This window comes from Drosophila tropicalis, unplaced genomic scaffold (genome assembly GCF_018151085.1).
Source record: "Drosophila tropicalis isolate 14030-0801.00 unplaced genomic scaffold, ASM1815108v1 contig_158, whole genome shotgun sequence".
NCBI classification, from domain to species: domain Eukaryota; kingdom Metazoa; phylum Arthropoda; class Insecta; order Diptera; family Drosophilidae; genus Drosophila; species Drosophila tropicalis.
The window spans coordinates 13,994,162-14,011,868 of NW_027172602.1; the positions used below are offsets into that span (position 1 = coordinate 13,994,162).

Sequence of the window (17,707 nt, forward strand, 5' to 3'; positions counted from 1 at the left end):
CACCTGTGGTAAATCCCTTTCATTGTTCGCTTTAATTCCTGTATGTTTGTATGTAAGTACATATGTATGTGTAACTATATTTAACTATGGCAGCCGATTATCATTTTTTTTTCTCTTTTTCTTTCTATTTTTTGTATGTTTTGGTCAAGCCAAAGTTATTACACCCCATTACAGATAAGGGGCGAAAATATACTTGTAATTTATTAGCGTCATTATTATTACACACTTTTCTTTTTCCTTGGTTTGTTTTTGTTTTTACATTATTTTTTTTGTTGTTTCTGTTCTTTGTTTGCTGTTGTTGTTGTGGTTGTTTTGGTTTTTGATCCCGGGCAATGGTTTTTGAGTCGCTAATTTACGAGTGTATGAAACAAAAAACCAAAAAAAAAAGTGAACCTAAAGTTTAAATGATGCACAACAAGGCGTGGCTGGTATTTTACAAAGGCACAACAGCCAATGAAAAAATAAAAACAAAAACAAAATATATACACAAAATACAACAACGAAAAACCAAAAAAGGAGCAAAATGGCGGAAAAACGCGGCATATTTAAGCGTTAAGAGTGAAATACTCTTCCGCAGGCCAACTGCGTCTGGCATTTCGTTAATTGATTTTTATACGTTCGCTGACATTTCTGTGTGTGTGTGTGTGTGGGTGTTGGCAGCTTTTTGGGGTGAGAATTGGATACTTTTATTTTTTTTCACAATTCCGCCTCAAAAACATTGAGTCTCTTCTTCGTCTATCCATCAAAGTAATTCAAATCAAAATAACCGATTTATCGTCTACAAATTCATAATGAATCGTCAGAAACATCGGCAGCCGATATATTGAAATTAATTTTGTCCAATTAGGATGGAAACGACAAATAATTAGAATAATAACGAACAAGATTGCATCTAAAAAATCGATTCTTTTTAAACAGTATTGATAAGTCCATCAAATCAATCTTAAACGTCAGCGTTCGAAATTGATATGCCCCATCCATAGTTAAGTAGGGTATTCATATACCATTGCCGAACTTTTGCGACATTTTGTTTTGATTTTTGATTCAGGCAGCATACCAACCATGCCACACCATGTTGCCATGTTGCCATGATGCGGATGCGGATGCGGATACGGAGGACAATGATGAGGACGACGAGATGCAAAACGGACGACAAGTACGGTTTAAAAAGGCTTTCAAATTTTATGTTTGACAGCTCGCCGAGTTAATTTTCAGTGCTCGTTTTTTAATGAGCTTCACATACCGTTAAATGACAGAGACCCGAGCCGAGCGACGAAAGCCAAAGGAAAGAATTGTCGGTTGAGGAACGGCAAGGGATGGAGGGATTTAATTCACTTCTCTTTGGTTTGAGTTTAGGTTCAGATTTAGGCAGCAGCAGAAGCTCACTGTGCTTTTGTCTTGCGGCCTGTTTATTATCGCCCGCTGTGAGCCAGTGCCGGGCCATCAATGATGCCTATTCAAGCATTTATTGACGTCAGAATTTCATACAATTTGCTCATTTTGCATTAACAAATCCATCATAAATTCCATTCAAATTGTGACACGAAATAAAAATCATCAAAATAAGTAGGTATGCGTAAAAACATATATATCTACATACATACATACATATATACATACATATGTAAGTGAGTACATGGTTAGGAGGCGATGACAGAATTGAGAACACATCAACTTAAATTTGATTCAAATCCACTAAACCTCAAGCTCTTGTCGAAATATGTCAATTGTGTGGATTTATCAGTATTTACCTTCCGAAAGTTCCTACTAGTATGTCAAAAGGATTATTTTTTTTTTTTTTTGTTTACCGATAGGAATCCGAAAATTAGTGATTAATGATTAGTATAGTGATTAGTATATAATTAAAGCTTTATATACATTTTTCCCAATAATATAAAAGAAATAGTGTGAAAGCACGTTTTTATGTATTGCTTTCATTAAAAATCAATTTAATTATTTTAAATTCAAATTTTAATCGATAATATAGTGGTTTACTTATCGATAAATCGATAAAAAGTCATCCGACATGTCTGATAACTTTCGCTCACTTTACAACACCAACGATAGTTCCATTTTCATGTTATCGGCTAACGCTTGTTCCATCTCTATGTTATCGACCATCTCTACTTTCTGGGCTTTCGCGGCGATCGGACATTTACCGCCAATTTGTAAAAAACGACGAATTAAATTTTCAACAAATTGCTGAGGTAAACACTTGAGGTAAGTTTACTCTAAAAATGATGAGCATGTATTTGCTTATAGTTTATAGGTAATAAACAACTTGGTTCGGTTTTTGTTTTATTTTTTTCTTTGTCATGATCCGCCATATTGCCATTGGCTCAATTCAAAAAAAAAAAGGAAGAAACAGTAATAATGTCGAAAGAAAAGACACCGACTGAAAATGATGATTCGACATCACCGGACCCGACTTTGATGAAAAGGACGGATAATGCCCCTAATACCTCTTGGCAGCAAGAACAAGCCATTATCGAAAATTTGCTTCAGAAGTACAAAAAATCGTACAAGCAATCCGTGAAGGACATCAGGGATAATCAATTTGAAATTATCAATAAAGCCCAGAAGACGACCATGGCCTACGCTGAGAAGAATGAGCACTGCAATTACCTCATCGAGGAGTAAGTACATATGAAAATTCATACCCGTTACCAGATTGGTGGATTTGACCCAGTTTTCCACACGCACACGCACACACATGCGTCGCTACAGTTATACCATAACGGTAGTTGTTCCTATAGACACTTGTTTTTTAAACAGCTAACACAGTATTTTAGAATCCCAGATGTAAAATCCGGCAGACCAGGAGCATTTTGTATGAAATTAACATTTCTTCTCTATATTTAGACTTAACAGTAGCCAACAAGAAGTGAAAGAACTGACTCAGACTCTCGAAGAAGTCCGGAAAAAAGAAGAAACTATGCGGCATAAGTGGCTAGAGCTCTTATCCAGATTTACTGGCATTGAGAAGAAATACGATAATGAAAGACACAATGCTAAAATCACCATTGAAAAGCTGAATGCACAGCTAGATGAACGGACTATGTCTGTTGCAGAATACGAAATCGAAGTAAAATGTCAAAATGTTTCTTGAGTTTTGCCCATTTTAATTATTTTTGTTTACAGCTGGCTGATGTGCGCATGAGCAAACAGGCTCTTTTAGATCAGCTAAATAGGAACAATGCTGCCCACAATAATCAAATTCAAAGTCTTGAAACTATCAATTCCGCGTTGCAAGTAGAAAACAACCAATTGACTGCCAATGTGAAGACTTTACGTGAAGAACTAGCTGAACAAATAGCTTGTTATAAGGATCTCGCGGTAGGAACACGTATTATAGTGTATAGTATTATAGTTTAAACTATGAATCAAAATGTATATATATATTCCATTCGATTAATTTAACCGTTTTACACCTCTTACCTGATGCTTATTCAGCTGTCAATGCAAAAGTCTATGTTGAAGACGAATGAGCAAAAAGTTGAGTATGAGAATGCTGCCGAGCGTTACAAGTTGGAGCTGAAAAAGGCTCAGCAAATTAGAGAGACACTTGAAAATAATATAGTGCACATGGAACAGGATCGTCAAAAGATGTCAAAGCAAAACCAACAATTATCGAAAGAAATACAAGAGATGCGTCAAAGATTTGAGTTGCAGTCTAAAGAACATAAAGCCGAAATGGAAAGTCTTTATAGCCACAACCAGAACGTGACCGAGACCTACATGTCTGAGGAGAAACTCTACAAAGAGAAAATTGAAGCTCTAGAGGCGGAAATAAAAAAGCAATTCGATGTGGTAACCCAACAAGAAGATGAAATAACTACACTGGTGGTTGACTATGAAGTGATACGTGAATCCAAGGAAAACATTCAAAAGAGAACTGAGACTACCATCAAAGAGGAAAAGGCCAAAATTCAGAAAGCATTCGAAGAGAAAGAGAAATTGATGCAGGTAACTTTACTTAAGATAATCACCTTAGAAAGTATAATAATTCCTAGTATAATAATAATTCCGCAGGAAAAGCTAAGAGATTTGGAAAAAAAACTCATCTGCAAGGATAATGAGCTTTTGAACTTGGAGCGACTGAAAAATGTAAGCATTTACAGAAAATTATAAACATTGTTATAACTTATTTTGCCCCCGATATCTATCTGTCTACTGTACTATTCTTATTCATTATTCTGTCCTTTTAGGCTACCATTTCAGAGCTTAAGTATAAAATGAATAAAATTGGCAATGTCTTCACCAAATCAGTGGGCTCTGCCGCCGTGTTTCATGAGACTAACGAACCGAATTTAAAGATCTCTAAGAATCAGACTCAGCCAGTGTCTGTAGAGCCTTTAAAGAAATCAGAGAAAACCCTTAAGGTAATCTTACCTTGGGTGGGTATCTACCCACTCCCAAAATCATAACAACCCAATAACATATTTTCTGTCTGCCTTTTATTTAAAGACCCGATCTAAATCCCCTGAATGGTTGCCGTCAGACCAGGAGGATACGACACCGGCTCCAAAGAAAAGATCACGTCCAAGCCGCTCATCTAGTGCCCGTAAGCCAGTGTACAATGTCTCTGACTTTGATGATGAAACAAGTGAGGATAACTATATTATCGACTTGGTAAAATCCCCAAGAAAACGAGTATGAATCCTTTTTATGCCAAATTACGATTTCTTGGTGATTTAATAATATTCTTTTATTTTGTATAGCCAAAGAAAAGTCTTGCGAGCACTAAGAAAATTGATCGTTTGGATACCGCAGTGCCTTCTGACTCGTCGTCGATCGATATTTTCGATAAAATTAAGTCTGCTCCATAAAATTTTTGAGCAACTTCAGTTTCATTCATGTTTTTCACATAAATGTTGATTTGAGACGCGAATCTTCCATTGATTTACTCAGATAAGTATTCTTCAATATATTTTTCTTTAGCTAAGTATTTCGAATAACTGCAGATGATACAATATGTACAAGTTAAGTTGAAAAAGTTAAATATTATCCTAGTTTTCATTGAAACACAATGTTATTCTGAACTGTACTCGATTGTTCAATCCTCTAATCTCTAAGTAATGAACTGAAATATGTCACTCATTATGTTTCGAAAACCTAAGGAATTCAGCTAAACCAAAAATTGATTTATGTTAAACTAAACATTCATAAGTTGAATATTATCATTTCGTTTGCCTTATCCATGAAGTTTTTGTATTCCTCGCAAATTGAAATAATGAAGAGGAATGACCAGATTATGTTGATCTTTTATCAATCTTCCATTGATTTAGTTAAATAAGTATTCTTTAATGTACTTTAGCTAAATATTTCGAGTATCACCAGATAAAACAATATGCTGGCATATACTCGTCATTCTTTATATCTAATCTTAAGTTGAAAAAGTTAAATATTATCCTAGTTTTCATTGAAACACAATGTTAATTTGAACTGTACTCGATTGTTCAATCCTCTAATCTCTAAGTAATGAACTGAAATATGCGACAAATTATGTTTTGAAAGCCTAAGGAATTAAGCTAAACCAATAATTGATGTGCCTTATATATGAAGTTTTTGTATTCCTCGCAAATTGAAATAATGAAAAGGAATAACCAGATTATGTTGACCTTTTATCAATCAATGATTTAGTCAAATAAGTGCTCTTTAATGTACTTTAGCTGAATATTTCGAGTATCACCAGATAAAACAATATACTGGCATATACTCGTCTTTCTTTATATCTAATCTTAAGTTGAAAAAGTTAAATATTATCCTAGTTTTCATTGAAACACAATGTTAATTTGAACTGTACTCGATTGTTCAATCCTCTAATCTCTAAGTAATGAACTGAAATATGCGACAAATTATGTTTCGAAAACCTAAGGAATTCAGCTAAACCAAAAATTGATTTATGTTAAACTAAACATTCATAAGTTGAATATTATCATTTCGTTTGCCTTATCCATGAAGTTTTTGTATTCCTCGCAAATTGAAATAATGAAAAGGAATGACCAGATTATGTTGACCTTTTATCAATCTTCCATTGATTTAGTCAAATAAGTGCTCTTTAATGGACTTTAGCTGAATATTTCGAGTATCACCAGATAAAACAATATACTGGCATATACTCGTCTTTCTTTATATCTAATCTTAAGTTGAAAAAGTTAAATATTATCCTAGTTTTCATTGAAACACAATGTTAATTTGAACTGTACTCGATTGTTCAATCCTCTAAGCCTTCGAAAGCCTAAGGTATTAAGCTGAACCAAAAATTGATTTATGTTAAACTATACATTCAAAAGTTGAATATTATTTCGTTTGCCTTATCCATGAAGTTTTTGTATTCCTCGCAAATTAAAATAATAAAGAGGAATGGCCATGTTATTTTGTCTTTTCATGTTGTGCCTTAAAACTTGTATTCAAACTTTAACTAACGAAAATTGTGAAACAAGATCTTTCTGTTATATTGAGCATTAAATTAAAACTACTCCAAAGTGTAAGGCCGAAAGACCAATCAAATCTTATTTCATTTTCTTACCTGTAAGCACTATGACTACCTTTAAAACCACTATCATAGTTGAATGCAACACTTGCGGTTTCGCTTGAAACTTAAGCTTCCGATTGTCTCATTTTATATCAGCCAATTCCTTCAAAATCCGATCGTAGCATTTGCCCTGTGTCAATCTCTATAGGTAAACTACTTACTCGGTTTTTCATAAAGAAAACGATATTGTCATTCGATTTGTTAGTAGATATATATGTATTGTATTTATTTTGAAGTCCTCCATGGAGCTCTTTTTTTAGACTATGTCTACGCACTTTGCTGTGTTAGCTTTATCTTATCGATTAACAAAGTAGTTTAATAATATCTCTTGGATAATTGTAGCATTCCAATTTTTTGTCGACGTTAAGCCTTACAAACAGATCTGTATTTCTGTATATTGGACGGATTAGTATTATATAGAAGAAAAAAAAAGGATATATATCAGTTTTAATGATAATTCATACTACATTATCCGTTTCTTTCGTGATGTTGCAAAAAAAAAAATATATATATATATATATTTATATGTATATATGTTTATGTATAAATTTTATTAATATTCGCATTCTTTAAGCTGGAAGCCCGATTTATGTACATGGACCACGTATCCATTTATATGTTGTCTGATTGAAAAATAACGTAGAAAAATATGCAAATCGATTTGTGAGCATTTTGTAAATGCGCCTATAACCGGCTATACATATTTTGTGTCTATATAGGATATGTATTGTGTCTACTATGTAGAACTGTATCTATAGCTATTCTGTAGTAATACTTTCAGTTAAGACCTGCTAACCATTTCCAGATTGGAGTCGGAGTATTGTATTTGATTTGAAGATCTTTTGGTGTCCTTTGCATAAAAGTTTATTCTGAGACTTCTCTATCTCTGTGGCAGTTGAAATATTATATGTATACATATGTATAGTACGGGGTCTTGGAGTGATCGTTGGATTTTGAGTATATATATGTACATATAACCTTGTAACTTTGTGGCTAACTTGCATTCGCATGCACTCATTTAGAAAAAACAGTTGTTTTTAATCAGAAATATAAGGTCTACATTCTCTACATATATATTTTTGAATTCACCTGGCGATCCTGGCTGAAATGCTTAAAGGCAGCTTAGTTATTATTGAATTTACGTAAGCAGATCAATATATACAAATGTATTAACTGATCCGCAAGAAATCTACATTCAATTTGTTAGTATCATATCGTTTTACTAAAGCTCTATATTATGTATAATCCAGCGGACTTTCTCCACATGAAAAATAATTCGTTCACCCTTGCGGTTTTCACAACACCATAAAAAAAAGAAAAACAAATTGTTTTTGATGTGGAAATAATATAAAAAAGCGAAAACCAGAAAGGTGTCCGAGCCGATGAGTCGTCAAGACCTTCGTCAAACCTTGCTGCGACCGATAGATTCATAGCTAAACTGTTATGTCAGGCAATAGTAATTGGCACTTTCGTTAATTGTTGTGTTTAGGATATTAATTTCTAGTAGTATTTATGACTTATGATTACTGTTGAAATCAATTGGGGTATTCATTTACTCTATGATAAACCTTATGCGGAGAAGAATCTGGTAACCAGAATCAAAACGTACACGGAGATCTGTGCTGTCGTCTTTTTGATAATTCCCAGCATAAGCTATAATGTGCAGTAGGGTACTGATCAAGGGAATACCCATAATTAAATATCAGATTTACATATAAATATTGTTTGTTTGCTCTTGCCCTTTCCATAACGGTCGTTTTTAGTCGAAAGTTAAAAATTAATGTGACTCTTGTGTATGTTGCTAGTCCTTGGTTGTTGGAACCGCAATAGAATCAAACCTATCTACCATTTGCGTGGGGGCATTGGCAAATCCTTTTCGGCATGGTAGACACTTCGATGGCTCTCCACATATTGACTTTGCGTTTGGCTTTGGGCCACAATTCGTTCTCCCGATTGCGCTGTGACCATGGCCAATTGCTGGCCAGGTGCTGGTAGCGGCTGTGAAATGGAATGCGCGAATTAGCGAATCATTGGAACCCGCAAATTAATGAATTATTCATTCTTACCTGACGGGCACGACGTGCACGAGGAGTGGCCTCTGGCGAGGAGATCTCTATGTCATCTGGAGCGGTCCAGTGTTCGGTGAACTCACTGGCCGAACGTGCCAGCGATGGGTGACTGAGCGAGCGATAGAAGGAGCGCCTGTCCTCATCGTCATAGTACTGCATGCGATAATAGCTGCTGGCATCGCTTGCATTATCGAAATGATCCGGCTGAGGCCTTCCAAAGTCGACAGTCACTTCGGACATGGAACGGAAGTCATTGTGATCGGTCTGATATGAGGTGCGAGAACTGCGACGCGAACGCTGTTGGCCAAAAGGTCCCTGGCCAGGTGTCAGCTGTATTGGCAAATTGGGATCGTTACGTATGGTGCGCACACTGGAGCCACCATCACTGTCGTATTCGTAGAGAGTTGGCAGGGAGCTGCGACGAGAACGTGTGTCCCACGGCTGAGGCTGTGCCTTCTTGCCCCGCTTCGGATTGCCGCCGCGCATTTCCACATCGGTCTCGTCATCGCTAGGCGGTGCCAAGATGCGGATGATGACATCCCAAGTTTGTGGCTCAAACATACGCTCGTAGCGAGTATCCTGACGAATTCGCTCAAAGTCCTCGCGTACCACCGCCTCGGTCAGCATGGTGCGCAACGAGGACTGTGTGGTGATAATCTCCTTCCACTTGGCCCTGTCGTCGTAGCTGATATTGTGCACTGAACTGACATCATCTGGTGGTCCGGCCTCAGACATCTCGGGCTCCTCAAGGATGCGTATCAACACGTCCCAATTGGGCACATCCATGTCTTGGGGTGGCACTTCAATGGGCTTCATGTTGCCCACTAACTCGGGGCTTGTCAGTTTCAGCTTATTGTCATGTATCTGGGCCGGCGGCTCAGTAGGTGGCAGAGTCAGCTCACTGCGCTCCATTTTGGGCGTCAGAGTCAATCCTGAGGCACTGGATATGTCCGAAAAGTTCTCCCACTGCTGTTGCTCGCGTTCGCTGGGATAGTTGCGGACCTTCACATCGAATTTGGGATCAATAGGCGGCGGTGGTGGTGGCGGCAATGGAGCCTTCGCCTTCGGCTTGCTCTTGTACTCTGTCACACGCCGCTTGTGGCTTTCGATGTCCTCGATGGTCTTCTTCTCAGTAACCGTGCGCAGGTAAACATCGTCAACCGTGTGCGAGGTGACCAGAGGCGGCTTAGGCACCACCATTGGCTCTATGGGCACATATTCGTCCTCATAGTAATGCATGGTGTCAACTGCGCGATTAATATCGATCGCATGGCTATCGGGAACTTCTGATGACAGATCTGTGATCTCGCTAGGAGCCGGGCCGTCGGTGTAGTCCGACCAAGTCTCCGGTCGGCCATCAACAACCTCATGATGTGTGCGCGTGTAGACAGAGAACTTCGGCTCGGCCACTAACACCGGCGGTGGCTGAGGTGCTGCATGTAGTTCCGGAATGTAGGTGAATTGCGATTGCATAGTCTCCACCTGGGGTGGCAGTGAGTCCATGGTCATGATGCTTTCGCGATCCTCGTAGCCCTCCATAATGGTCGACAGATTGTTGCGATCCGGACGCACAGTTGCCACGCTCTCCGTGTCAGAGGTCACGGGCGAGGGAGCTGGCGGCGGTGATTTCTTAACTCGCACCTGCACATCGAACTTGGGCGAACCGGCCGCTTCCTGAATGGGTATGGCGTGACGTGTTATAGTCGCTGTGGTCACTACAGCATTAGACGCTGGCAACTCTTCGCTGTAGATGCTTGAAGTCTCCTGAACGAAGGCGCGATTCTCAAAGCTACCCGCCGAGCTGAACGGCAATGATCTGGTGTCAATCTCCTCAATCTCAGAATGCGATTCACTTGGATAGTCGGATGGTATAAGAGCTCCCTCGCTGCCCGAGGAGCTGTATACCGCCTGGAGTGCGGCATGGGCACGTGGTATTTTGACGCCCTCGAAGGCACTAATGTTGCCCACACTGCTGCCGCTCAGTTTGGTGATTTCGGAACCGCTGCCCATGCTCATGGGCAGTCGTCGCACCACGGGAATGGGCCGACTGCGCAGGCAGTAGTACGAAACGGCAAGTCCCAGCAAAAGCAATGTAAGGAACATGATGGCACAGATGATCATAAGTATCTGGATGCCTTTCAGAGGAGGTTGCAGAATTGCCCCGGTGGCAATTGGATTCAGGCTGAAAGCATAACATGTGACAAGGTAAGAAAACGAAATAAATATGCACATCTATACAAAGACTATAATGAAGATGCTTATGCTTACATAGGAGCTGGAAGAGCCGGTGGCAGTGAAGGCACAGGCGGTGGATAGCGGCAGACAATTGTGATGATCTCATCGCCATCCATTTCCAGATTGGCGTGGAAGCGAACAATAATGTTGTTGGTGAATACGCGTGTGGGATTCTGAACAGAAACGATATAAAATATTTAAGACATTACAAGATGCGCTCTGCCAATGACCTTGACCCACACTCACCTGAATGGTGCCACAGCCTTTGAGGGGCAATTCAAGGCGGTAGCTAAGGGCGCCTTTGCCGCTAACCCTACAAGCACTGCTGCGATCATAGTCCGCTTGGATAATGCCATGGAATGGGTCATTGAATTTGAGATCAACCTGATGAATCGGATCGAGTTAAAAAGGCTTCGCAGTGACAAATAGAAGTCCAACTTACTTGCATGGAGCCAGCGGCACAATTGAGCGCTGCTTTGGTCCGATTTAAAAAGATTAATGGGCTAATGTCATCCAGCTTGGTTACCTGGTCAAATAAGGAGAATATAGAGATTGTAAATGTATTAAGCGTTTCCCATCGTTCCGTTCATCCAAACATCCATCACCCATCGTTTGCAGCATTCGCAAATTGCGTGGGAAGCTTTGTCGACACACCGATCCGCCGATTAGCATATTATGTAAGCTACTAGTGTGGGTGGACAGACTCAGACAGACACCGATACAGACAACTGCTCCTCCTCTTGGTTATGGCTGCGCTTCCGATGTCTACTTTCCCTCACTCTCTCCCTCTCCCACTTCGCATATGTACTACTTAATCAATGGGTTATTGTTGCTGCAGCCCCAGGGAAAATCTCAGGCCCAACCGTGCATTGTTGTGCTCGGAAATGGAACGAGAGCGTGTGTCGGCCAGTAACTATTTACTCAGTCTCAAATGTAAATACATAGGAAGAGCGCGACTCTGGCATTATTAGCATAAGCTCTTGTATAGGTATGCAGTTGGGGAAGTTTTTAAAAATTAACTGCGTCAATATACGTAAATCAAAAGCAAAGTCAACCCAAGACTAATTTCATTAGCAAAATTAATAATGTTTAGAATTCCTAGTGCGCTCTCTTACCTTGCCATCCAGTGTGGCTTCCTCGGGTAGTCCGTTTGTCGTATAGTTTCCACTATCGCCATGCTGCACATAATTGGATTGGGCTGCAGCCTGTTGTCCACTGCAGCAGATCAGCGCCAGTAGCAGGAGTGCGACGGCCATTACAGATGGCCGACGAGGGTTCGTATCCGAGTTCATATTACGCGGCCACTTGCGAGTCCAAATAAAACACTTAAAACAAAAACCACTGCAAAAAGAGATTGCAAACAAAATCAGCACAATGTTTAAAGGAAAACCAAGCAAAATTCGAATAAAGCATGAGCAAAAAAATTAAGCAATCATTGGTCGAGGTTAGAGGAATATAGTGACAGACTTTTTGTTTGATACAATTAACTAACGATTTTTGGTTCATCTTTTTGAAGAAATCTCGTTCGATATAGCTTCGGTTGTATGTGCATATGTATCCATATATGGACTGCGTTTAGGGCTGTAATCGTGACACAGATGGAAACGGAGACGTGAATAGGAGATATAGACAAAGACAGCGCAGGCGTCAGGGACGGTGACTTGGCAAGATATTGCAGCTGCACTTAAAGCCCAGATCGGTGCAGCTGCGCACATTCATGGCACTAAATGTTGACGCCCAGCAAGCGAGCAGCTTGCAAAAAACCAAAATGGGGTTAAGATTTTTTCGATATTCTCTTTTTTATTATGATTTATCGTCTTGCCATTAAGGCTAGCCGCGACGGGCTGGTAAGTGGCCAAGTGACCAATTGAGTGACTCAAAGAGTTGGTCGGGAGATGTAGATCGCAACAGCCATAGACTTGCAATGGCGGATATGAATACCGTTAGGTCGCGCGGCCCTGCCCCATGGTGCCCCATTATTGGTCTACTGTCAACGACCTTCGGCCCAAATATTTGGCGTGATAAAAAATAAAAAACAGAAAAAGCACACACACAAATGAGCATAGAAAAAGCTGTCGGAGTGAATGAATACATGTTTGTAGCTAGACTGCCTGCCCCACACATGGTTTGTCAGAGAAGATCTGCTGTTCTATCTCGATGTGAGGTTTCTTCCCTGCGAATGAGCCGCTTTTTAACGTCTTTCATCTTTACATCTTTCTTTTTTGCTTTCTTGCTGTCTCTTTTGATTACGCAGATTTATGGCTTTCTTTGGTTTGGTCTGCGGATTTCAAGATTGCGAGTATTGTGGAGAGGGCAATGATTTCTTTTGGACAGATGTTCAATGTCAATGTTGAAACGCTTTTTATGTCTCTCAAACTAAAATCTGTCTGCTCCCCAAAAGAACGGCAAAGAGATCGAAGCAAGCGAAGCAAATGATGAAGAAATATAAATAATAATAAAAAAAAAGAAATAACACCTACGACAATTTTGCCATATTTGTCAAGCCGAGTTGCCTTGAGCCAACGGGCCTCCGTCTTTGACGTGGACGTCGACTTTGTATTCGCTATTCGCATTCGAATTTGATTTCGACTTCGATTGCATTGCAAAGCAAAACTGAAGCAAAACCCAGACTTGGTCCGATGGATGAGTGTATGGGTTGTGGTTTAAATTCTACTCGATTTCAGTTTACCATTTTTTGCCAAACAAGTTTTAAAGCCAACCAACACACACACACACACACACACACATACTCACAACGACCCTCAGAGGTAGCTGATGGTGGTATGGTTGTACGTAGGAGAGGATTTTAGACGGCCAAAGCTAGTCAAATGTACTAAGTTAAGCTAAGCCTAGGCTAAGGACAAGGGCGAGAATGGGTACGACTAAAAAGTGTAGTGAAAAGTGAGAGAAAGAATGAAACACATAGAACAGGATTTTTCAAGGTTATCGACTTGTTATAATGCAGACTAAACAAAAATTTGTCGTTTTAAAATGACTCATACATAATATGGATTCAAAATATCGATCAAGAACCATTGTCGTGAAGTGTCCAATAAGCGCTGGCTGAAACCAGTTGATCAGTTCTCCAATACCTACTCAGAGTTTCCATTTGTTTTGTCATAATACAAAATATCCATTAGCTAACTCAAGCGAATGCTAAATTAAAGAGAAAATTGTTACGTCAGCATAACTCTTAAATATCATTTACTTCAATGATGTTACCTAAAGTTTTAGTTAGTTGTTTCTGCAAAATAAAGGATTAACATAAGAGTCTCAATCAGGTTCATTGGTTGTTTTAGCGCTATATTAGCTGAATTTAGAGGAGCAACTTTAGCTTAAAGAAAATCCCTTAGCTCAACATCTTTCCTGAGTTCGAGTCTTAAGACGAGACTGAAACCTCTACTTAAAGATATATAGAAATAATAGTCTACAGATTTATTAATATGTGAGTATAATTTAAATCAGTTCCTGTATGAATAGACATGTGATGTATTCATTGGGGAAATAGAAATCTCTTCAAATTAATTCGAAACGGAAAACTCTAATTAAAATGCTAGCAAACATACATACATACGAATATTGACTAGAACTCCATTGTTTGAACATACATATGTATGCACCTTTTTCGTGTAGTTAATAACATCTATGTACGTGTATACCTATCCCATGCAGTCGTCCGTACATACATCTTATGGAGCTTCTCAGGTACTTGAGCATTCATTTATATGTAGGTATATATATGTATATGTACATACTCTGAACAAAACTGGTATTTTGACTTGTTGCTCACTTCGATAATGTCCCCTCAAACCCCTTCCTCCTTCCTGCCTGCCGCCCTCTTTATTTTAGCTTCACTACCGCCACTTTTCTCTCTGTCTCTGTCTCTCTCTTTGTCTTTGCTTCTTACCCTAAACTCGGTTTTGGCTTAGTGATTACGCGACGCGGCTGCTGCTGCTGCTAGTGCCAGTCATGACTATAGCAAGCGGCGGCGTCAAGTATGTAACGCGAGTACAAAATCACTTGAGCTGTTGCTGCTGCTGCGCATGCGTTGTGGGCTTATTGCGCACCAAAGACCATGGGCGTAGCCAGCAGCAATTCAACTTTTCTGGGGAACCCACATTGTTTAATTCCCAGTGTATACTCTTCTTAAAGGCCTAGCTACATATGTATGCCCATCTAAATAGCCAGTTAGGTAGAGTCTTAAATTTTTGCAACTAATTCTGTGTTCTCCAAAAATAAGTATTATTTTGTGGACTTTTTATTCATCATATAAGTTTGAGCGATATGATGTTGCCTTAATTATAGTCCCGTACTCTGAAATATTGGCTGATTTTCAAAACAGTTTCTAACCGATCTAAGTGATCAGGGTTATCTGGTTACTAATAATCATTGCTGCGCCCATGATTCTCGATTGTCTTGCTGTCTTTTTCTGTCTCTGGCTCCAGTCCCCGTCAGCGATTCGTTGCTGTTTAGCTTAAGCTTGCTTGTCTCATCGGCCTGCGTAAACTTTGAGAGTTGGGAGCCCAGAGGCAGCCACAATGCTTCTATGGCGGTATTTTTGGGCAGCATTCCAACCGTGTGATGCCCACGCAATACATGCATACATACACACACACACACACACACAGATACATAGATACAGAGAGAGAGAGAGAGAGAAAGAGGGAGAGACAACCGAACATATTTGAGTAGGAACAGGTAAGATATGGTACGTGCGACTTTGACTCAAGTATGATATTGCTCTTTCTTTCTTTCTTTAGACAAAATAATTTGTTGATGTTCGCCGATTGGATAATTGATCGATCAAGTGCACTCTTAAGAACAATTTGAAGTGCAGTAAGCAGTAGCCGGAAATGTTACAGACGCCATAATAATACAGAGTTAAGAGCACTTCGAATCACTTCACTTGTACCTAATCTCATTTCGCCTAACACTTTCCCAAAAAGTCAAAAAGAAATTTTCTACCGTTTCGAATAACTATGCGTTTGATGTGATCCGATGTGATGTTGTGTTTTGTGTGCTGCGGGAATGCGATGAGAATTCCATTGTCTCACATCTAGAACAGATTTCTATTGAACTGCTACGATGACAAATGCCTTCTTCACAAAACTATTCAGGTGAGTAACAAAGGTCCAATCGAGTTCAATGAGTAATCTCCATGGAGATTGCTATTCGTGATGAATTCACTGTCAATACTAATTAGTCGGCTGCAAGCATTTTCGTGGAAAGGCAAAAAAGTCAATAATAAATTCCATTTGCGAAGGTTACAGGCTGCAACACTATGTACTTTGGTGCATATGTGCATACATGCGATAGTTAGGCGCACTGTTTCAGTTGTGTTTGTTTTAATAATTCAGCAAACTAAGTCAAACTTTAAAACACACACTGACACCAAACAAAAAACTATAAAAAAAACCACAAAAAAAATTATACATATACATACATGCCTACATATATGTATGTACATACGTATATTTGTATTTATAAAAGTTACGAAAATTGTTGAGCTACTAACATGAAACTGCTGATGTTTTTGTTGTTGATTATTTTTCTGTTTTTAACTTTTAAGCCATAGGAGAATTTCGCAACGGTATTACGGATATTATTTGCTTATTTGTATCTTTCGTTTCTCTCTATCTCTATGTTTATCCCTCTCTCGCGGTTGTTTGTTCGTTGCGCCTCGACGCGGTTTTTCAATCGTTAGGTTGTTTGATTATTTTTTTTTTTTTTTTATTATTTTTCGTTATTTAATGCCAATATTCTTTGCAAATTTAGTTGGTCTAACACACTTGTCCGAGACCGAACGCGCGCTCTAGTGGATTACCTGCTAGCGACTGTTGCCTGGTTTGGCTTGGCTTGTTTCTGCTCCGCTCCGTTCGTCACAACGCTTTTGGGCCAAGTCTGTGAGTCTGTGCATATATTTATCAATTCCATCCAAATGGCTGAGAGTCAAGCTCAGTCGTTCTCTCTCTGCTCAGTGACGCGATTTTTCAGACTCGGCTTAGACTCGTTCACCTTTGCCAGACCAGCGATGCGCAACGAATTCACGTCAAAAGGTAGAGAAGCAGCAAAGAAGACGAAAAACACACACACCCAGTGAGATGCAGATGCAGTGAGCTGATGAAGTCGGCCCACCGATAACAGACTTGCCGAAGACCAACCACGTTGGGTTTGGATCAAAAACAGAGTTGAAAATCCTATGGGATTTGTCCCGAAGTTTTGCTGAATATGCCCAACATATTATATGTAGGGGATTATATCAGGGGTGCCGCACTGGTGTTAGATGCCTCCCATTTCCAACTGGCATGTGATCGGTATCTCGTATATACATATGTCTTCTCTCACCATGTTGCCAAACCTGTTGCGTTGCTTTTGGGCTGGCTTTAATTGCGCGTTGTCTGTTTGCTGTCCACTAGACTCTCAGAGAGTGACCACTGAAGAAGAGAGAGAGAGTGAGAGAGAGAGAGAGACAGCGCTGAGAGGGCGGTAATGATGGAGAGCTGGAGAAACAGTGAGGGCGCCACGTTAACTGCAAAACACTGTGGAGACACCCTTCTTTCTTCTTTCAGTCTAAAGTTTAGCCCTATCCACCCAATAGTTCTCAGTTGTCCCGATGCATTTCTAATACTTTTATGTATCTGTATATTGATTGGGGGAGGCTGTGGCAATGTTGTAAGCATTGACTGAATCTTAAGTTTCCGAAATCATGCTCAATATGGTTAGCACCATATTTGTAGTTAATGGATTATAACATTTTGCAACTTGAAGTTGTCACACAGCCCCTACGAAGTGATCCGGTCCAGGATTGTGAAAAGTACCACATACCATAAATGTAAGTGGAAATGTACCGTAGATGTGATCCGAA

General features: G+C 39.5%; 2 protein-coding genes across 6 annotated transcripts; one reads left to right on the plus strand and one right to left on the minus strand.

Annotated features, from left to right (window-relative positions):
* Positions 1–2,087: 2,087 nt before the first annotated feature.
* LOC137586720 (uncharacterized) lies at positions 2,088–6,488 on the plus strand. Of its 3 annotated transcripts, none has more exons than XM_068302848.1 (9): positions 2,088–2,220; positions 2,359–2,636; positions 2,863–3,085; positions 3,142–3,336; positions 3,454–3,966; positions 4,033–4,107; positions 4,209–4,397; positions 4,468–4,653; positions 4,722–6,488. In XM_068302848.1, exons 2-9 carry the CDS (start codon positions 2,374–2,376, stop codon positions 4,827–4,829), a joined length of 1,752 nt encoding a protein of 583 aa, XP_068158949.1. In that variant the 5' UTR covers positions 2,088–2,220; positions 2,359–2,373; the 3' UTR covers positions 4,830–6,488. The 3 variants fall into 3 exon arrangements, with proteins under 3 accessions (XP_068158949.1, XP_068158951.1, XP_068158950.1); XM_068302850.1 differs by having other exon boundaries at positions 4,468–4,632; XM_068302849.1 differs by having other exon boundaries at positions 4,209–4,382.
* A 242-nt stretch (positions 6,489–6,730) lies between these two features.
* On the minus strand, positions 6,731–16,711 carry pot (papillote). 3 transcript variants are annotated; one of them, XM_068303412.1, is made up of 7 exons: positions 16,667–16,711; positions 11,958–12,183; positions 11,285–11,368; positions 11,089–11,226; positions 10,876–11,015; positions 8,605–10,789; positions 6,731–8,536 (listed from the first exon to the last, which is right to left on the minus strand). In XM_068303412.1, the coding sequence occupies exons 2-7, from the start codon at positions 12,132–12,134 to the stop codon at positions 8,381–8,383; spliced, it is 2,880 nt and encodes a 959-aa protein (XP_068159513.1). In that variant the 5' UTR covers positions 12,135–12,183; positions 16,667–16,711; the 3' UTR covers positions 6,731–8,380. The 3 variants fall into 3 exon arrangements, with proteins under 3 accessions (XP_068159513.1, XP_068159512.1, XP_068159514.1); XM_068303411.1 differs by lacking the exon at positions 16,667–16,711 and adding an exon at positions 16,358–16,660; XM_068303413.1 differs by lacking the exon at positions 16,667–16,711 and adding an exon at positions 15,808–15,829.
* Positions 16,712–17,707: the final 996 nt, after the last annotated feature.

What these genes read in the sequence shown, in the direction of transcription:
- pot (XM_068303412.1), bottom strand. Translation starts at nt 12,134, where the DNA reads ATGAACTCGGATACGAACCCTCGTCGGCCATCTGTAATGGCCGTCGCA. An exon ending in GTGCCGCTGGCTCCATGCAA is followed by an intron (nt 11,227 to 11,284) that starts GTAAGTTGGACT and finishes CCGATTCATCAG; the next exon opens with GTTGATCTCAAATTCAATGA. An exon ending in AAGGCTGTGGCACCATTCAG is followed by an intron (nt 11,016 to 11,088) that starts GTGAGTGTGGGT and finishes GTTTCTGTTCAG; the next exon opens with AATCCCACACGCGTATTCAC.
- LOC137586720 (XM_068302848.1), top strand. Translation starts at nt 2,374, where the DNA reads ATGTCGAAAGAAAAGACACCGACTGAAAATGATGATTCGACATCACCG. An exon ending in AGAAAGAGAAATTGATGCAG is followed by an intron (nt 3,967 to 4,032) that starts GTAACTTTACTT and finishes ATAATTCCGCAG; the next exon opens with GAAAAGCTAAGAGATTTGGA. An exon ending in TAAAATCCCCAAGAAAACGA is followed by an intron (nt 4,654 to 4,721) that starts GTATGAATCCTT and finishes TATTTTGTATAG; the next exon opens with CCAAAGAAAAGTCTTGCGAG.